General features: G+C 39.1%; 1 protein-coding gene across 2 annotated transcripts in view; it reads right to left on the bottom strand.

Annotated features, from left to right (window-relative positions):
* The window catches only part of TRHDE (thyrotropin releasing hormone degrading enzyme), a 450,253-nt gene that overhangs the window by 208,130 nt on the left and 221,552 nt on the right, over nucleotides 1–20,571 (bottom strand). For both annotated transcript variants that reach the window (XM_027543346.1, XM_027543348.1), the window contains exon 4: nucleotides 1,096–1,250. In XM_027543346.1, coding sequence (XP_027399147.1) covers nucleotides 1,096–1,250 — 155 coding nt within the window. The remainder of the gene's footprint in view (nucleotides 1–1,095; nucleotides 1,251–20,571) is intronic.

Genomic DNA, 20,571 nt, shown 5'->3' on the forward strand with positions numbered 1-20,571 from the left:
TGATTAGCTGGAAACCACTTTTAGCACAATAGAGAAACACTAGTTATCTCTACAATGGATCCGCTTAAGTCACTGAAGCAAGGAACACATGCCCTAGCTGACCAGCATGGCCGGTACAAACACCACACAGGTTCACTGCAGAAGGCTGACATTTAGGTAAAGAGTCATGTGGCCTGGAACAATTTATCATGAAGTCTGTGTTCACGTATTAGCATTTACCTGTTCAGCTTCTTTCACTGACAACATTTTCTACCTCTCTTTAAGGTTTTCAAACTTTTTAAAAAGATTTTGAGTTGATAACAAGTGGAAGTCTTGCTGTTTCACACTGAGATTTCTGGTGTTTTCACTTAAAAACTAACCATAGCTTCTGGTCACCAGACAAGGATTGCTTTTTATTAAAGCACAGATGTTTATTTTCAGTTATTCTTTTCATTAGCATCAAGATTCAAATAGGCATTGTGAAATCCTGTAATACCTTTCACTCATTGTAGTAAAGTGCATGAAATTAATTTTATCTTAGCTTCACTACAAAGCTGGCTAATTTACATATGAATTTCTAAACATGCCAAGACAAAAAAATATCAATCATTTCAGAACAAAGAGTCTGTGGCTGAGTTAGTGAAAGACTTCCTAAGTGTCTGTGTGATGGGAGAAGGGGAATAACAAATTGATTTCAGCAAAAGCAAATTTTGACATGTACACAGAACTCCGCTGCATCTTGCAGCAATGCAATAAATCATCGCCATCACTGCTCTTACCATATATACACACCAATAATCACAAGAAAATAAAGCAAGGTGGACAAAGAACAGTGAGTGCATGGGGTCTCCAAAGAGGCTGCTGGGTGGCGATGCCATCTCACTCCTCACCTAAACTGAATGACAGTTGCTCATTCAATACAATCTGTGCCCTCACTTTCGTTTGTGCTGTCATTTGAGAAAAGTGACAGATCTTCCAAAAAGAACTACACAGTGCTCTACACCGAATTGAAACTTAATTGGGGGGATAACAACTGAACTCCTAATCTAACTATCTGATATCATTTTACATTCGCCATAGTTTGCAATTATACTTACACCTGATCCTTTTTCATACCTGGTGACATATCTCATGAACAATGACCATGGTGACATCCAGCAAATAAGAAATAGATGAAACACTGGGATCCAGCAGTATTCTTTGTTCCACAAAAATACTTAGTCCCCAGTTCTCCATAGCAGCATACGGATGCTTAGGCACAGCTAAAAGATCTAGAAACAAAATAAAACAATTCCAAAGGCTTTAACAAACACATTCGATTCTAAACGCATATCCGACAAAAGTCCAGAAATTCTCATTAAAAAGAATACTTGCTCTTTCTTAGTAATTTTTTTTTCTAAATTAAACTACCTGCCATTTCTTTGTGACAGCAGAAATATAGGCTATCACTGTAAACGCTAGCTGTATCCATCCATCACAGTCCATTTTCAGACCCAGTGGTGGAGGAGGTGGGAAGTATAGCACCATTATTGATGCGCCTATCCTAATAAGTTGCAGAAAGTCAAGGAAACCAAAGGCAGCAGGAATCTACAGAGTCAAAAGGCACTGCGCCTTCTGATGAAAATAAATCAGCTTAATGCAGAGAATACTGTACTCTTGCTTTTACCTCAATATTGTTCAAAAGAAAACATCTCACAGTGGTTTAAAAATCCGATATGTCCTATTTCTAATTGCTTAATTTTAATGTATTTTTGAGTTCTGTTAAAAATAAAATGTTACATGTAAATATAGCTCACATAAAGAAAGTTATAATGGACGATGTAGTATCAAAAGGACTATTGAGGGAAACTGCAGACTTCGGTTCTGGTCCTGCCTCCATCATTAATTAAATATATGACATCAATAAATCACTTAATTTCTCAAGACCATAATTCTCTCACCTACAAAATGAGGTTATTAGACATCATAATCTCTAAAATCCCTTTCAGCTCCAAAAATCTATGATTAGATGATTTTAAGATTTATGCTTACTTTCAAAGCTGGTAAAGGTATTATATTATCAACTTTTGGTTAAGGTGACACAGTAAGTTCATGCTTTGATGTACTCCCTCTGCTCTAAACACATAGCAATGATAAATAAAATATGAAAAGGAAAAACTAAATATCATCTCCAGGCTGGAAAATAAACCTCTCCATGGACCAGAAATGGTACATAAATGCAAAGTAGTGATTGCAAGTGAAGCCACAGGCTTGCTGAGGTCTGGCTCCAGGAGCAAGCAGTGGCATCTGGGAATTGGCTCCAGCAGGATCTACCGGATTAAAGGGATCTAAGCCAAGTTGACGGCTTGTTGCCAGCAGCTGAGATAGGGCATGCATGCTCAGAAGGGCTGAAAATAGTTGGTGGTCAATGCTTCTTGGGAAAGCCAGCAAGTGGCGATGTAAGGACTCAAACCCTGGCAAGCTGGCTCCACTTAACCGTATAAACCCCGGAGTAACACCCCAGGATGCTAAGGAAAAAATGGTACAAGAATGTTGCTGCGGTACTGTTTGTAAAAGTGAAAGGAGAAACTACATGCCTTTCACCAAGATACTGGACAGAGAAACTGTGAAATAGTTCTAAAAAAGGAACACCATACAACAGTTGAAATAGTCTCACCACTAGATTCTAACACTACATGTATCAGCATGGATAATCAGAAAAACATAATGCTGAGGGAACAAACGAAGTGTAGAATGCCCTTTATCATCCACTACTTAAAAGCAAGCCAAATAGGTGGAAAATGGGTATTCACATATGCACACTCGTGCCAGACAAATAGTAGTGGTAAAATGCACACAGAATCACACACATTCAGGAACGATAAACACCAAATTCAGAATTATGATTGCTTCAGGGAAAAAAGGAGAAGGAAGGAATGAGGGACAGTCTTTTATGTTTCCAGAGTCAATTTTGATTGTATGCAAATGGCAGAGGCAGAGGGGAGTTGTCTCACATCATCAATAAGCAATTCCAACAGAGTGACCCACTGTTCAGTCCAATTCCGATACTGTCTACCCAAAGACAGAATCAGACTCCACAGGATAAAGGTTCAGTCCTGTAAGACTACACACCACCCCCCACTTCAGAAATCAGTCCCAAGCCTGGGTTGTTATCTTTGCTTCTGATCTATAAAGACTGGAGGTTCCACCACCCCCCTCAAATCAGGATGCAACTGAAAGATTAGGTTGTTACCTGCACTTCTCACCAACTGGCTATAAATCAGAGATTCCCATAACTTCCTGCTTGGGTTTGATGAATTTGCTAGAGCAGCTCACAGAACTCAGAGACATTTAACTTCCAGATCACCAGTTTGTTATAAAGCTATCTAAGGAACAACCAGATGGAAGAGACGTCTGAAAGGGTGAAAAGCGTCCGTGCCCTCTCATAGACGTGCCACTCTCCCCAGATCTCCACCTGCTCACCCACCTGGAAGCTCTCTGCGCGCATACCTTTGGGGTTTCATGGAGACTTCATTAGAGAGGGATGGTTGATAAAATCATTGGCCTCTGAGGCATGAACTCAGTCTCCAGCCCCTTTCCCCTCATTCTCAAGGCCAAGGACTGAGACGAAAAGTTCCAACCCTCTAATCACAAGGTTAGTTTTCCTGGCAACCAGCCTCCATCCTTAGGTGAGTTCCAAAAGTCACTGTATTAATGTAACAAAAGACAACTTTAGGTCTCGCTTCACTTGGAAAATTCTGAAGGTCTTGGGAGCTGTGAGCCAGAAAACATGTGTGAGAAATCTGAATGGCATGGATATATTTCTCATAAATCACAATATCACAGAGGGTCAAATACAATGGATTTCAAACGTGATTTGTTTTGTCTTGGCCACGCCATGCGCTGTGCAGTCTGCAGAGGCTCATGTCCCCATTACCCAGTCAGGGATCAAACTCATGCCCCCTTCAGTGGAACTACGGAGTCTTAGCCACTGAACCACGAGGGAATTCTTCCAGTGTTTTGTTTTGTTTTATTTTACTTTTTAGCCTTTGGCCACACCTCATGGCATGTGTGATCTTAGTTCCCTGACCAGGCATCGAACCTGTACCCCATTGCATTGGAAGGCAGAGTCTTAACCACTGGACCAAGGAAGTACCCCCAATATGCTTTCAATGCTAATTTTTCAAAGCTGATAATGGATCCATGGGTATTACTTATAATATTATTGATTCTTTTCTGCATGCTTTAAGTATTTCATAATAAGAAAAAAATTAAATGGTCGAGTCTCAAAGCTAATTTTCATTTATTCATGACGTTAACAAACATCTAAGCATTTGCTGTGTCCTTAAGTTTGTGTGCATGTGTGCATGCTCAGTTGCTCATCATGTCCAACTCTTTGCGACCCTGTGGACTGTAGCCCGCCAGGCTCCTCTGTCCCTGGGATTTTCCCGGCAAGCATACTGGAGTGGGTTGCCATTTCCTACTTCAGGGCATCTTCCCAACCCAGGGATCAAAGCCGCTTCTACTTTTTATCCTGCATTTGCAGGCGGAATCTTTACCACTGGGCCACTGGGGTAGCCCCCGTGTAAGTCTGAGATGTGTATTAAAATAAGTCAAGTATGGCCCCTGTATTCACTACAGGGAAACATGACAACTTAACACAAGAAATAAAGAATAAAAAGTGCTGTGAAAGAGAGAGAATATCAGATCTAGTTCTTGAAAGAGGTAGCGTTTGAGTTGGATTTCTGAAAATTAGTAGGAATTCGACGGGCACATAGAGATACTACGTGCAGTCGTTTACACAAGCATGTATCTTTGAGCAGCTCTTTTCTCAATACAAGCATTGTTCTGCCCTCAAGGCTCTTTGTTCCCTGCTCTTGTGGCACTTACATGTGGGTGTGTGTAGAAGGAAGAGATCAATTAACAAGCAATAAATGAATGAGAGAAACTGAGCAAATGACAAATGCTATCAAAAATAATAATAATAATAATAGAGGAAGACAGTAATTGGTGGAGTGATTGGGTGGAGCGTGGTCAAGGCAGGCATCTGTAAGGCCATCACATCTCGCTTGAGATGTGAGTAATGGTAGAAGCCACATGTCTGAAGATATGTGGAAGTATCGTTTTCTAAGAAGAGGAGACAAAAGCTGCACAGACCTAAGGAGGGAATGAGAGCAGCACACTGGACAAACAGAGTGAGGCTGACGTGGCTGAGGGCAGGTAGGGAGAGCACGGGTGTGAGAACTGTGCAGAGCGCAAGGATGGAGCAAAGAGACACACTTCTGCTTGAGATTTTATTTTGAGGCCTCCCCTAAATACGAGCAAAGTAGGCAACAGAACACTATGTGTCAACTCCATCTGCCACCAGCAGATGGCAACAGCAGTAGCAGGTCTGGGGCCATTACTAGGAACAGCTGGACTTACGAACAAGACTGTGGCAAAAGAGAGTCACTTCTGTTCCCTGGAGACTTCCAAGAGCCAGGGGTACTCAGGTCCCCAGGATTAAGTGAGCAAGTCAGGCCGCACACTGGGATATGCACTGGCTCAAAGGGCATAGCGAGGACTCCAGACACAGGCCAGATGCAGAGTCTAAAAGTTTGGAATAAAGAAGGTACATCCGAGGGCAGTCACACAGCCACAGTCTGACCTGCAGCCTGAGCGTGTGGGGCAGCTGAAGGCTGGTGCCAAAGACCTCAGGCATCGGTAGCCAAGCAGACCGGTGACTCATTAGTTTCCAGAGGTCTAAGGGCAGCGGTGTCGGACCTGAGAGACAAAGCTGGACTTCAACCAGACAAGGATTCCTGAGCAAACAGAGTCAGATTCAGACAAAGGGATTGAAAGCAAGAGAAACACAGAAGGGTCAGCAATAGAAGGCAGCTTCTCAGACACTCACAGGCTTTATTACTGATACAGGGAACCATGTCTGTGGCTGGCAGAGCTGGAGATTATTCTACAGACATAATAACCCAATGTCAAAGTACAGAGAAACCTGGATTTTACTGCACTACTGAGAGACACTTTGCACCTTTCTGCTCTGTAGAGATTCCCTGGTGGCTCAGTGGCAAAAAATATCCACCTGCTGATGTAGCAGACATGGGTTTGATCCTTGGTTCAGGAAGATCCCCAAGAGAAGGAAATGGCAACCTGCTCCAGTATTCTTGCCTGGAAAATTAGAGGAACCTGGCAGGTACAGTCCATGGAGTCGCAAAAGAGTCAGACAGGACTAAGCAACTGAGTACACACGTATTCTGCTCTGTATCTTTATCTCATAAATAGTTCTAAATTTTCAGAACATCTGCAGGAAGCATATATCCACATAAAGACTTGTACACAAATGTTCATAACATTTTTACTTCCAATGTCCATCAATATGTGAGTGACTAATGTGTGATGCACCCACAGAATAAAATACTATTAGGCAATAAAAGAAGGCAGTAGCACCCCACTCCAGTACTCTTGCCTGGAAAATCCCATGGATGGAGGAGCCTGGTGGGCTGCAGTCCATGGGGTCGCTAAGAGTCGGACACAACTGAGCGACTTCACTTTCACTTTTCACTTTGATGCATTGGAGAAGGAAATGGCAACCCACTCCAGTGTTCTTGCCTGGAGAATCCCAGGGACGGGGGAGCCTGGTGGGCTGCTGTCTCTGGGGTCGCACAGAGTCGGACACGACTGAAGCAACTTAGCAGCAGCAGCAGCAAGCAATAAAAAGAAAGAACTGTCAATACATGCTACAACATGGGTGAACCCCAAAATAGTTATGCTGAGTAAAAAGAAAGAAAAAAATATATGCTGTATGATTCATGTCATTTATATATAGAAAATGAAAACTAATCTATAATGTCAAAACACAGATCAGTACTTGCCTGGGGACAAATATTAGAGGGATTAAAATAGAAAGAGGAAATTTTTAGAAGAGATGGATGGGTTTATTATGGTGATGATTTCATGGGTGTAATACATATCTTAATACTTCAAACTGTACACTTCACACATGTGCATGTCACATATACTGCATGTCACCATACCTCAACGAAGCTGCTAAAATATATATTTTCAGGGACTTCCCTGGTGGTCCAGTGGTTAAGAATCCACCTGCCAAAGGAGGGGACATGGGCCCTATCCCTGGTCTGGGAACTTAAGATCCTACATGCCTCAGAGCAACTCAGCCCATGTGCTACAAGTACTGAAGCCTGTGCTCTCTGGAGCTTGTACTCCGCAGCAAGAGCAGCCTCCACAAGAAACTCGCACGCGGAATGAAGAGTAGCCCCCACTCTCCGCAACAAGAGAGAGCCTGAGCACAGCAACGAAAAGCCTGTGCCTCAACGAAGACTTAGTGCAGACAAACATTAAAAATTTTTATTTTTTTAATAAAAATTTTTATTTTAAAATTTATTATAAATAAATTTAATTTTATTATAAATAAAATTATTATAAATTTATAGAAATAAATTTTATTTATTTTATTTAAATAAATTTATATAAATAAATTTTATTTATTTTAAATAAATTTATATAAATTTTATTTATTTTATTTTCAGATTTTAAAAATAATAATAAATAATAAATTAAAAAATATATCTTCAGTTACTGAAATACTCTATTGCTTAACTTTGAAGATAAGATTTATTCAAATTGTTTTAATTTTGCAAAATAAATTTGTCATGAGGTTATATCCATTAAAATGTTCAACCACAACTCTTTAATGTGCCTTGAGACTAGAAGTAAGAAAACTCAAATGTTTCAGGGTCTAATTTACTTGGAAATTCAAAAAATCCTGGCTAAAATTATGCATAGGCGTCTGCTCCCAATTAATTACTATAGTCCTAAAAACTATAGGCAGATAGCAAATATTCATATAATAGTAGTGAAAGTGATTACATACATTACCATAAAAATCTGGCTTTCTCTACTTGCTCCCTTTAGTGCACTAGAATTTGCTTTTTACTTTTAACACTGCTTAAACAGCTCTCACTAAAATTACAAAATATGGAGACCTCTGGGTTTTTTCTTAGATATTGCTGAGAATTATACTGTGAATTAGGGTCTGTCGTAGTTTCTCCTCTACTTCCCCAATTAGCGTTTCTTGTTGTTGGTGTATTTTGTTGTTTGTTTTATTTTCTTGTCATCTTCTAACTTTTGAAAACCAGAGTTCTAGGATTTCCATCTATGTGTGTGTTTTTTAACCCATTCTACTAGTTTTCTTTGAGTGTCCTCCCCTATTGCAAAGTCATCTGTAATGACCCCCACACCCAGATACATAGTTCTTTTTGACTTCCAGGGGAAAATGTCTAAGCACCTTAGTAGTAGACTATTATTTGACAGCCCCAACTTTAATCTGGCTTAAACCTTAAGAAGCTTTTCCCTGATGGCTCAGTGGATAAAGAATCTACATGCAATACAGGAGACACAGGAGATGCAGGCTTGATCCCTGGGTCCTCTGAAGGAAGAAATGGCAAGCCACTCCAGTATTCTTGCCATGAAAAATTCCATGGACAGAAAAGCATGTCCGTGCTGTGCATGCTCAGTCACTGATTCGTGTCTGACTCTGAGACCCCATGGACTGCAGCCCGCCAGGCTCCTCTTGTCTATGGAATTTTTCCAAGAATAAATACTGGGGTGGGTTGCCATGCCTCCAGGTAATCTTCCCAACCCAGGGACTGAACCTTGTCTCCTGAGTCTCCTGCATTAGCAGGCAGATTCTTTACCATTAGTGCCACCAGGGAAGCCCAAGCGACTAAGCACGCATGTACGCAAACCTTTAGAAAGTATTATAACTTCCTCTTTTGGATTCTGGGGAAAGTCAATCACTATGAAAAATGCACCACCACAGATGTCCCTGAGAGCTCAGCTGGTAAAGAATCTGCCTGCAATACAGGAGACCCTGTTTGATTCCTGGGTTGGGAAGATTCCCTGGAGAAGAGTTAGGCTACCGACTCTGGTATTCTTTGGCTTCCAAGATGGCTCAGATGGTAAAGAATCCTCCTGCAACATGGGAAACTTGGGTTTGATCCCTGGGTTGGGTAGACCCCTGGAGGAGGGCATGGCAACCCACTCCACTATTCTTACCCGGAGAATCCCCATGGACAGAGGTGCCTGGTGGGCTACAGTCCATGAGGTCACAAAGAGTCAGACACAACTAAGCAACTAAGCACAGCACAGCACCCTGACAACACAACACTAAGAACCTGAAACCATGTAGAAATGTTCCAAGAATCACAAAACAGAGTCTAATATTGATAATACATGCAAACCAAAGCCCAGTCTCTAGCATTAGTGGCAATGTTCTGGTCTGAAACTTCATATACTAGAAATAAACTTTAATATATTCTACATTATTAAATAACTACTAAAAAAAAACAATGGGCTATATCAGGCCTCTCCTCCCTACCACAGTCAGGTCAGATTCTGATCTCAAATTGATCAACAGAGTTTGTCATCCAGAGTCTTTCCTTTCTGATGACAAGTAATGCTGAATATAGCTTACAACTAGTCTTTCCTGATGTTGCAAAGCAGATACGTAACCATAACCAGTTCCTATTGGAGAAAGAAGATCAAATTCTGCACTTCTGGTTATCAGTTCCTTGGTTTCACTCTTTGCTATGTGAAGTGCTCTTCTGCTCCTTTCAGCTTCTCTGCTGAGTATCACTCAGAGGCACTTCCCCTAGATTACAGATGCATTGTGAACTTTGTCCTGGTTCTTCTACCCCAAATCTATCCTGCTGTCAAGTCCCCAGGCTTCTGAACTAACTCCCCCTTCTATTTCCTTCCCATCCTTAAATTTCACCGTCAGCGCTGTCTTCCACACTGTGTCCTCAGCAGCATCTCCATCACAGCCCCAGTTGCCTTTCCAGCTCTGCAGCCTAAGCCTTCTTGGGAGAGGTCAGTAGACATAACAGTTAAAAGTTGGAGCTTTAGAGTCCACACTAATTATGATCTAGGTCTAACACTTACTGGCTATGAAACTTCAAATAAATTGTTCAATCTCTCTCGGCTTCTATCTCCTCATAGATAAAGTGAGGATATTAATGTACTAGCCTTGCAGGTTGTTGTGAAGAGTAAATGAGATGGTCCATGTAAAGCACTTAGTCCTAAGCACAACACATGATAAATCAATGCCATCACTATTTGGGATCTAACCAGTCTGTCCTCACCTTAGGGAATCTGATGCATGACAGGCCTAACTTTGTCTTTGAACAAAGATGCAGTGTTGGCTAACGTGTTATGTTAGGCATTCTGATTTCTGAATTGAAAATAGTTTATGATGTAAAGCAATACAGAACCCACCTAAGAACAAGCTTTAAAAAAAAAAAGTCATAGGACACTCCCACTGTATTATTGAAGGACTCTAAATTTGAAGATTTAAAGGTTTAACAGGTTAAAAACAGTGGTGTTTTTATTATGTCATTACTGGCACTTGAAGATACTATTTACATAAGCATTGAAGTTTCTGTATTAAAAAATAAAACTCCTTGCTCTGACAATTACCATATGTGACTAGTATAAATATAAATTACATTTGAAAAAGAAGCATTAATAAGATAAAATTCATAGAAGTCATCTATTACTGGTATTTATAAAATGAAAAAAAACATTTCTTGCTTCAAGTACATATTCCGAAGATTTTTTTTTTTTTTTTTACTCAGCAACTGATTAAGTTCTGAATAGTTGTTTTTATTTGTTTTTTTTTTCTTTTTTTTAATTTCATCTTCAACTTTATTGCTGTAACTACTTTGGAATTCCAAGTAAATCCCAATGTGTGCTTTTTCATACATTGAACATTCAAGTGTTGCATGAAACTGTTATTAATTCTGGTGATTAGCTGTTCTTTTTTTTTTTTTTAACTTTACAATATTGTATTGGTTTTGCCATATATCAACATGAATCAGCCACAGGTATACACGTTTTTAAATTCATTTGACAAAGAGGACTTTAAGCTTTGCTATTCCTGGATACGTTCCCACCAAATTTAGGCCTACACAGGAAAAGAATCTAAAAAAGAGTGGGTATATGTATTTATATAACTGATTCACATTGCTATACACTCAGAACTAACACAACATTGTAAACCAACTATACTTCAGTGAAAATTTTTTTTAAAAAGTGTGAATCAGTACTTCAAAACTTTAAAACAAAGCTTACTTTCTGCTGATGGACTTCGTGCATATTTCCATCAAAAAAGACTAGTTTCAGCTACATATTTTAGCCTGTAACAAAATTTTCATCAGTATCACTTGTACTCGCAAGCCTACCATTTAAGTTCTCAAACTCCTAGCATTCTACTGAATTAGCATTAGGCCATAATATGCAGTCAGTGTTTTTGCTGATCTTCCTACCACACACTCAAAAGACTTTTTTTTTTTTTTTCATCTCTGCAATCACTTTTCCTCGACACTTACTGATTACTGTCAACTGCAAAGGAGGAACACTTGTCAAGTTTTGCCTAATTCCCTTTTTCCCCGAAAAAGAATTTTTATGCCAAAGGACTTATCCCATATGCATAAGAAATGTTTGTCATTTTCTTACCCATTTAATTTTTAAAATTAGCTCTACTTTCATTTCATATTTTGTATCTTCTTTCAAGCACTTTTGAAACTCATGGTCTTTACTTTAATGGACATGATTAGGCAGAAACATCAAAAACACACTAAATGATTCCTAACACCATCATTTGGTGACAGGCCAAGTTGACTAATGCTTGTTACACAACAAAGATTTGGTGCTATCTAAGAGAATGTAGGTGGTAAGTAAGGTTCCTTTATATGATGGTTTCATATATAGTATTTCTTTGTCTCTAAAACATTTATTCATTACCTAACACGAGCCAGACTGATCTGGACATTGGATATTTAAACCTTGAACAATAAAGACACAGTCCCAGTAAAACCTATGGAGCTGAAAAACCAATCGGGAATACAAATAAGTTTAAAAGTATCAATATATCATAGACATGCATGAAGGAAACTGCAGTATAATACATGTGCTAACATGAGGATATGATATAATATAGGCAACATAGAAGAGAGACTAAGAACACGGGCTCCGAAGCCAGGTAGTCTAGGGTCAAAACTCAGTCCTGCTACCTAACAGGCTTGTTATTTATCATTTCTGCTCCTCGTTTTCCTTACCTGAAAACTGATTACCATACCTGCAACTCTTTCACAGAGTTACTGTGAGGGCGACTGTTGGACCACAACTCTCAAGCATCTCTCACATTGCTGTATATCTTAAAAATCATAGATAGCAACTGGCTTTTGTTCCAAACTACTTTTTAAAGATATCTGTGTAGCCAAACAGAGATAGTGCCCTCTCAAAAGCAAAGGACAGGAGTATATACCATGATTTATAAAATAACTAGATTTCTGAGGCTTACAGTTCCTCATCTAAGGAGACTGCAATGCAATGGATCATATAGTAGGTGAGGAACTCTGGGCCTCTTTAATGTTCCTCTTGGGAATTGGGGTTCAGGGAACTGGCACAAAATTCTGATACTCTGGCTACTGTTATAGCTAGAGCAATAAAGTTTTATTGTCTATAATTTCAGGGTTTCCTGTCTTCTGTCTACTTTCATGAAACAACAGCAGACTGACTTGTCAAGCTTGCAAACGGGATAAGATAAAAACCTCAGACTCTTTACAGTTCTTGACAACAATGTGAGTTAAGCCATGTGAGGTACTTGGAACAGTACCTAGCAGGTGGTAAGTTATCAATATTGGGGTAGACAGGAATATGCCCCTCCAAAGATGTCCATTCCTCCATTCCCAGAACCTGTGAATGTATTACATTATTTGGCAAAGAGGAATTAAGGGCACGAATGGAATTAAGGTTGCTAATCAGCTGACCTTAAAATGGAAGAGAATCCTGGATTATCCAGGTGGACTCAATATAATCACAAGTGTCCTGAAAAGTGAAAGCCAGAGGCAGAAGAGTCTGTGTCAGAGTGAGGAAATGAGAGAAAGACTCTGGAGCCTACTGTTGGTCTGGAAGATGGAGTGGGTCACAAGCCAAGGAGTGAAGGGCTTCTAGAAATTGGAAATGGCAAGATAAAATTTAGAGATTCTCCCCTAAAGAAAAGCCTTAAGTGAGAGCAGTGTCAACTTGCCAATGTAGAGAACCATAAGGTAATAAATTTGTGCTGTTTTAAAGCACTATGGATGGCTTCCCTGGTGGCTCATATGGTAAAGAATCCACCTGCAACGCAGGAGACACAGGTTCAATCACAGGGTGGGGAAGATCCTGTGGAGAAGAAAATGGCAACCCACTCCAGTATTCTTGCCTGGGAATCCCATGGACAGAGGATCCTGATGGCCTACAGTTCATGGGGTCACAAAGAGTCAGACACAACTTAGTGATCAAACTACCAAGGATGTGGTAAGTTGTCACAGCATCAGTAAGACACTGATGATAATAGAATATTATCATCATCACCTTTATCACTATTACTAGAGAAAGTCGATTATGAGATCTGTTCAGTTAGCTGGAGGGAAAGTATATTTCAGGCTAACAAGTGAGAGAGAATAAGGACTTTCAATAAACAAAACCTGGGACAATACAGCTGACGTATACAGTGACAGATCCTGTTTAGGACATGCTGAGTTTGAGATTCTCTGGAGCATCCAAATACAGAAATTCAGTAAGAGGCTGGATACAGAGGGCTGTGTGGGCTGGGGAGCAGGTTAAGAAGTCACTAATGTGTATTGCAGACTATGACTCATGGTGAGCATAGAGAAGGACAAAGATGTCTGAGGAGCACTCTGACTTAAGAAACAGGCAGAGGAAGGGGGAGAATGGAGCAGGCCCACAAAGGATACTAACAGGCAGTGTCATAAGAGGTGAGGAGATGCCAGAAGGGTGACGTCACACCATTCCAGCAGTGATCCCCCCAAAAAGGAGGCAAGAGTCCATAGCATCAAAGAATACCTTAGGGATATTTGTAAAACACAGATATTATACACTGAAGTGGTTATATATTAATTCATGTTTTCAAAGAATGCTAGCCATTTCATATCATTTTCAATCGATTTTCTCACTGAATTACAAAATCTTTTACATAGATCCAATACAAACTCTAATTGTATGTGTTAGCATCATCACCCAAGGCAGGGAAAAAAACAACCCTCTGTTAGGGGCTGTCTCATGAGTGTTAGTTGCTGGACTGGGCCCATCCCACAGCATGGAACTCAGGAGTCTTTTCTATTTCAAAGTCTGAGGTAACTGGGAATCATTTTAGAGTTTTAGATAGCTCTTTGACACTCTTTAATTGACAGATTCACATTTCCAGCAGAAGAGAGAATAAAAATAGTACTATTTATAAATGAGCATTCTTAACTCTTGAAACTTGGAGTTGTCAGTAAAATAGATTTCCAAATTCATATGCACTTCAGACAGTCTGAGGACAGAGTGGTTATTCCTAAAAGAAATTATTTATGTAAGTTTGGTAAAGTGGAAACAAAGATTCATTGAGCCTTAAGGCCAATTCCTCTTAGCATAAGCTGTACCAGTAATAGGCACACTTTTCAATAGAAAAATGCAAATATATAATTCAAAGGAACCAGTGTTGGATGCTTATAGCTTAAAAGTGTCTCACATTATTTTCAAGTAAAAAAATCAAATACTTGGTGAAGCACCCGAGGAAAAAAAATCAGTGAAGCCCAATAGTTGTTGATTTCTTTTTGTTTAAATCACTTCTCTTTGTGATACAAAGTATTATCTGATATTAACTGGCATTTAAACAATGGATAAATTTTCAGAGAGCTAGTAGTATAAACAGGAGATTCCAAAATTGACTGTGAATTTTAAAGGTTCCTAAGGGAAATGTTTGGGGTAATGAAGACAGAGAGAAAAAAGAAAATAGAGTTCAAAAATAGAACAATTATAGAAACAGAAAACCCAGTGACACTGTGCTACTTTACTAAATTTTAACATTAATTCAAAGGTAATTTCCCTTTAAGAGGACTAAAGTAGAACTGTATCAGTTTAGAACTTAGTGTGTTACTGAAAGACTTTATCTTCATATAATCCAAACCTATAGATCTACCATTTGAAATAGCATCGAGTCACTCAATGCCACGAAGAAAAATAATGCCATGTCCCATTCAGCCTGAATTATGTATCAGATGGGAGGTATTGATCAAAATATGACCCATGTATTTCATTACCAAAATTATCTGATGCTTTGTTATAAATATCTTCTGAGAATATAAAGAAACCACCGTATCCAAATTTTTCTATAGAAGAGTTTCTGAGAGCTTCTAATCGATGATTTTTTTTTCAAAACCCATTACTAGTGTTCCAAATATTCCCTAACTCAATTTACATTAGATCCAGAAATGAAATACAGGAAGAACTAATAATGAGTCAGAGATTGAATTGAATCCTTTACTTCTCCAAGCTCCAGTATCTAATTGGCATCATTAAGTTGTATTCCCAGAGTGTATTTTCTAGGAAGAAAAATATTTTGTATGCCTAATGGGGAAAAGCTGAGAAAAGGGGATTTTTTTGTATCCATCATAAAAATGTGGCTTCTAATGTAAATACTCAGGAAACTGATAAGATGGGAAGTTGCCAGAAGCAGTTTTCCTGACATTACAGTTAATAGAGCGTGAGGGTTCTACAGCTCAACATGACATGGAACTGATCACCGCATACTTGCAGCAAGGAGACCATCATGAAGACAATGGTAACACCCTTCTCATTATTTTTGCTTCTTCTTGTCCTAAAGCACTATGCAAATTCTACACTTGTGTCTTGGAACCTGTCTCATTATTAAATGAATCATTATTAAAATGAAAGCTGACTTTCTGCGGAATGCTGCACTAAATCCTGGGTAGGGGATGGCATCCTTACAGCCTGACCACCTTACAGCTTGAGCAGAAAATGCTACAAAGCGTTTGGGACGCTCTAAGAGCTAACTCGCGCAAGGAACTTGTATCCACCACTCTGGATCTCAGTGCATTATGTATGTGTGTGTATGTATGTATGTGTGTATGTGTATATATGTTTGTATAAGTATTTATTATATAATGATATGTGCATCTATATAAATATACATACCAAGTGTACCTAAGTGTACATACTATATAATATTACAAAAACACATATATACACTATAATACATGTATATACATTTATAGAAATTAGCTGAAGTTTGATGAATTCATTGAATTTTATGAGTTTATCATTCCAAATTCATGCTAGATGTAGACCGCTTTTTATCTCATCCTATGTAACTTCAAGCTGATGGAGGTATTTTGATTTTTGTCCCCAGGGGTCAGTTTTAATCATGTGCTGTGTTGTGCTTAGTCGCTGCCACGTCCAGCTCTCTGTGACCCCGTGGACTGTAGCCCACCAGGCTCCCCATCCATGGGGATTCTCCAGGCAAGAATACTCGAGTGGGTTGCCATGCCCTCCTCCAGGGGATCTTCACAATCCTGGGATCAAACCTAGGTCTCCCGCATTGCAGGCAGATTCTTTACCAAATAATAGTCAACAATTGTTTAGTCATCAGTCGTTTCTGGCTCTTTGCGACCCCATGGACTGTACCCCACTGGATTCCTCTGTCCACTGGAGTGGGTTACCAGACCCAAGAATCAAGGCCGTGTCTCCTGCTTGGCAGGTGCAGTCTTTACCACTGAGCCACCTGGGAAGCCCTGGTCTCCAAATTAGCGAAACAGAGACACTAACTCAGGCTTCCCAGGTGGCTCAGCGGTAAAAAATCTGCCTGCCAGTATAGGAGATGCCGGAGCGGGGGGTTTGATCCCTGGGTTGGGGAAGATCCCCTGGAGAAGGAAATGGCAACTCACTCCATGGACAGAAGAGCCTCACAAAGAGTCAGACGCAACTGTGCATGACCACAATGGCCATCCTTGTATATAGGCTTTTCTCTAGTTGCTGGGACTGGGGGCTACTCTCCAGCTGCAGGGCGTGGGCCTGGGCCTCGCATTTGTCATGATAATGGCTTAAAGTTAACAAAAACACAATCCTGGCCACATTTACTAAAAAGCAAGTAAGTCTGTTCTATTGTAAAGCACTTCTCTACTTTAAAAATAACAAATAAAATACCAAGAAAATCAAAATGAACATTTAGGAGTCTCTTCGCAATACAGAGATAAATATATATATATATATGGTGACTGCAGCCATGAAATTAAAAGACACTTACTCCTTGGAAGGAAAGTTATGACCAACCTAGATAGCATATTCAAAAGCAGAGACATTACTTTGCCAACAAAGGTTCGTCTAGTCAAGGCTATGGTTTTTCCTGTGGTCATGTATGGATGTGAGAGTTGGACTGTGAAGAAGGCTGAGCGCCGAAGAATTGATGCTTTTGAACTATGATGTTGGAGAAGACTCTTGAGAGTCCCTTGGACTGCAAGGAGATCCAACCAGTCCATTTTGAAGGAGATCAGCCCTGGAATTTCTTTGGAAGGACTGATGCTAAAGCTGAAACTCTAGTACTTTGGCCACCTCGTGTGAAGAGTTTACTCATTGGAAAAGACTCTGATGCTGGGAGGGATTGGGGGCAGGAGGAGAAGGGGATGACAGAGGATGAGATGGGTGGATGGCATCACTGACTCGATGGACTTGAGTCTGAGCGAACTCCAGGAGTTGGTGATGGACAGGGAGGCCTGGCGTGCTGCGATTCATGGGGTCGCAAAGAGTCGGACACGACTGAGCTACTGATCTGATCTGATGTGATAGTAACTCTAAGTTTGTAGTCAGTTTTACTACTCTCCTGATCTCCGTCACACCTCGAGTTTTATCAGTTGTTGACTACCAGATATGTTCCTATAATTAATGCAATTGTCAGCAGAATCTCAAGGCCAGCTCCAGATCTAGTGAATCCTAATATGCATTTTCATAAGATCATCAAATGATTCATGTATACCTTAAAATTTGAGAACAAATCTAAGATACGTTGCTTTCCCTCAGGGGTTGTATGAGACCACCTATGAAGGTATGAAAATAAACTAGAACTTTTATTTGTATTTAGGTTTGTCTGATGCAGATACTCTCACCTGGCTGAATTATCAAAGTCCGTCGAAAGAGAGCAGAAGTTACATAGACATCATAACAACAACTATCCATCTCATTAGTTTATTTTCAAGGGCATGTGGCAGTACAGAAGCACCCAGTCAAATGGATTTATGGATTATATTACCCAGTGTATCTAGTTAAATGGATTTATGGATTATATTATCTAGTGAAATTATGACTTCTGTCATAAGCCAACCCTCAGAAAATAAACAGATGATTTAAAAATACACCTACAAAATAATAATAGATTGAGGTTCATATTAATAATACGAAGACAACAACAACAAAAACTGATAGGGCTGACAGTTCAGTTCTAAGTAAGAGGAACTACTGTTTCTGAGCACACACTAAGGGCCAGTCAGTTTCTAAGTGCTTAACATTCTCATTAACAACGAACTTCATTTTGAACTTCACTTGAGGTGTATATTGCACTTTGAAATTTAGCTACTCAAAGTATTATGTGGACTAATTCAAAATTAAATACATATAGCCAAGTAGGGACGAACATAATGGAAATATTCACAGAAGTGGTGCACAACCAGGAAAAAGAAAAAGAATAAACTTCTGTCATAAAGGAGTAATTCTCCAATTTGATCATTCATGTGAATCACCTGGAGGGCTAGTTGGACTATATATTTCTGGGTCCAAAGCCCACAGTGGGGTGGAGCTTTAATTTGTCTTCCTAACAAGTTCCCAGGTGATGCTGCTGGTCAGGCAATCACATTTTGTAAGGAGCATTTAGAACTGAAGACCTCAAATATTTTTATATATTTGAGTCACCTAGGAAAACTTTAATAAAAATATTATGCCTTATGCTTCTCCCAAGACTCCAAATTGTTCTAATGAGGGAACTCAGCCTTCTTACTCTTTAAATGACCCTAATGCACAAAGGTTGAAATCATTGCTTTAGATGGAGGGAAAATAAAAACAGAAAGACTGTTTCTAAATAATAGAATCCTAACTAAAATACAGAGGTGTGTCAGAGAAAACAGACAGTACTTTTTAACTAATAAATATTAAAGATAAGAAACCCACCAAAAAGGCATAGACTATGCTTGCTAATTGAATGAATGGGTAATGAATAGAATTATGGTATTCCATTAACCACAATTATAAATCCAAGTAATGGGAAGGGGGAGAATGAGAAAGGAGAACAAGGCAGAGAAACAGAAAATAGTTTTGTAGCACAAAAAGAACAAATTATTTTCATAATACTAACCTTGAAACCCCATTTTTGCTAGTAATGAAAAAGTGATACAAAAGTTTCTCTTAACAGCATACACTTATTTAAATCATTCCAGCATTTAAAACTTAGGTTGCCTGGCTTCAGAATTCATGTCATTAGTCTCTCTCTACTCTATGCTGCATCCTCTTCTATTTTTCGGTTGATGGAAATAGAACTCAATTAAAGGCAAATAATAAGTGTAAAGTAATAGGGATTAGCACCCAAAGCTATGAAATAGTAAAAACACGATGCTTACCATAGCCTATGTTTTTAATTCCTAAGTAGCAGTCTGAACTAAAGTCTATTGTTTTAAAAAGCATTTTGAAAAAAAAAAAAAAATAAAGGCAGTGTGTTCTGCAATGCAGGGGGAAGAAAATGTTGAAATCTCAGATTACACGGACTTCTGCTAATATCTAGTGAGACATAAAATAAACATTTATTTATGGATTTTATTATGGACTATCAGTGCTGATTTCCACAAATGTTTGACCCCCTCATAGAACTGTATAGTCATAGGACTCTAAGTAAACCTGAGCTAAATGCCTTTGCTTACATGCCAACAAGTTTGTGGAAAGATACAGTTAGGTCTCTATTTTAAACATAATTTTGTTGTCAGCTGAGAGTTGGCATTCCTTATTATGGCATAGTACCTGGTGTTAATGAAAAACATCAACCTGCTCTCCCATATACAAACACCCTATAACAAGAACAAATGAATTTTAATCTTTCAAGAAAAGGGAAAACTTGATATCAGATGCAAACCACTTTGTTGACATTCCCAAATTAGGAAAATATATATGGCAAGGTACTGACTGGTACAATACACAAATATTTCATTTCCACTCTGTCGGAATGGAACAGCAGGTAGTAAAGTGACATCACAAGACAGTCACTTTCACTCTAAGCCCAAAGGCAAAGGATTCATTCTATCAATATTTGCAGAGTTAGCTTAGGTTATTCTGTTGCTTCTTCTATACATACATACAGTCAGAAAAAGCAAAAATAAAAAATTTCCATTTTCTCCAAAGGCAAACAAAATGACTAGTTGATAATATGTGTTTTTCTTTACTTTTTTTTTTCTTTTCTAGATTGCTTTCTATAAGGCTATCATTCAATTCATTAGGCTAACTGACAATAGCTCTTTGCTTCCTCTGAGATCCTTCAGTGACCTGAAGTATTATGTCTTAATAATGCCATAATTGAGAACACAGTACATAATAGGCACAACTTTTAAAAATAAGCAAAGTTAGTCAAATGAATTAGGTCTTAGGATCTGACTTTCAAACAAACTTATATTGGAACACTCACCCTAAGTTTATGGACACTGCTGCTGCTGCTAAGTTGCTTCAGTC

The sequence above is a fragment of the Bos indicus x Bos taurus genome, chromosome 5, assembly GCF_003369695.1.
Source record: "Bos indicus x Bos taurus breed Angus x Brahman F1 hybrid chromosome 5, Bos_hybrid_MaternalHap_v2.0, whole genome shotgun sequence".
NCBI lineage: Eukaryota > Metazoa > Chordata > Mammalia > Artiodactyla > Bovidae > Bos > Bos indicus x Bos taurus.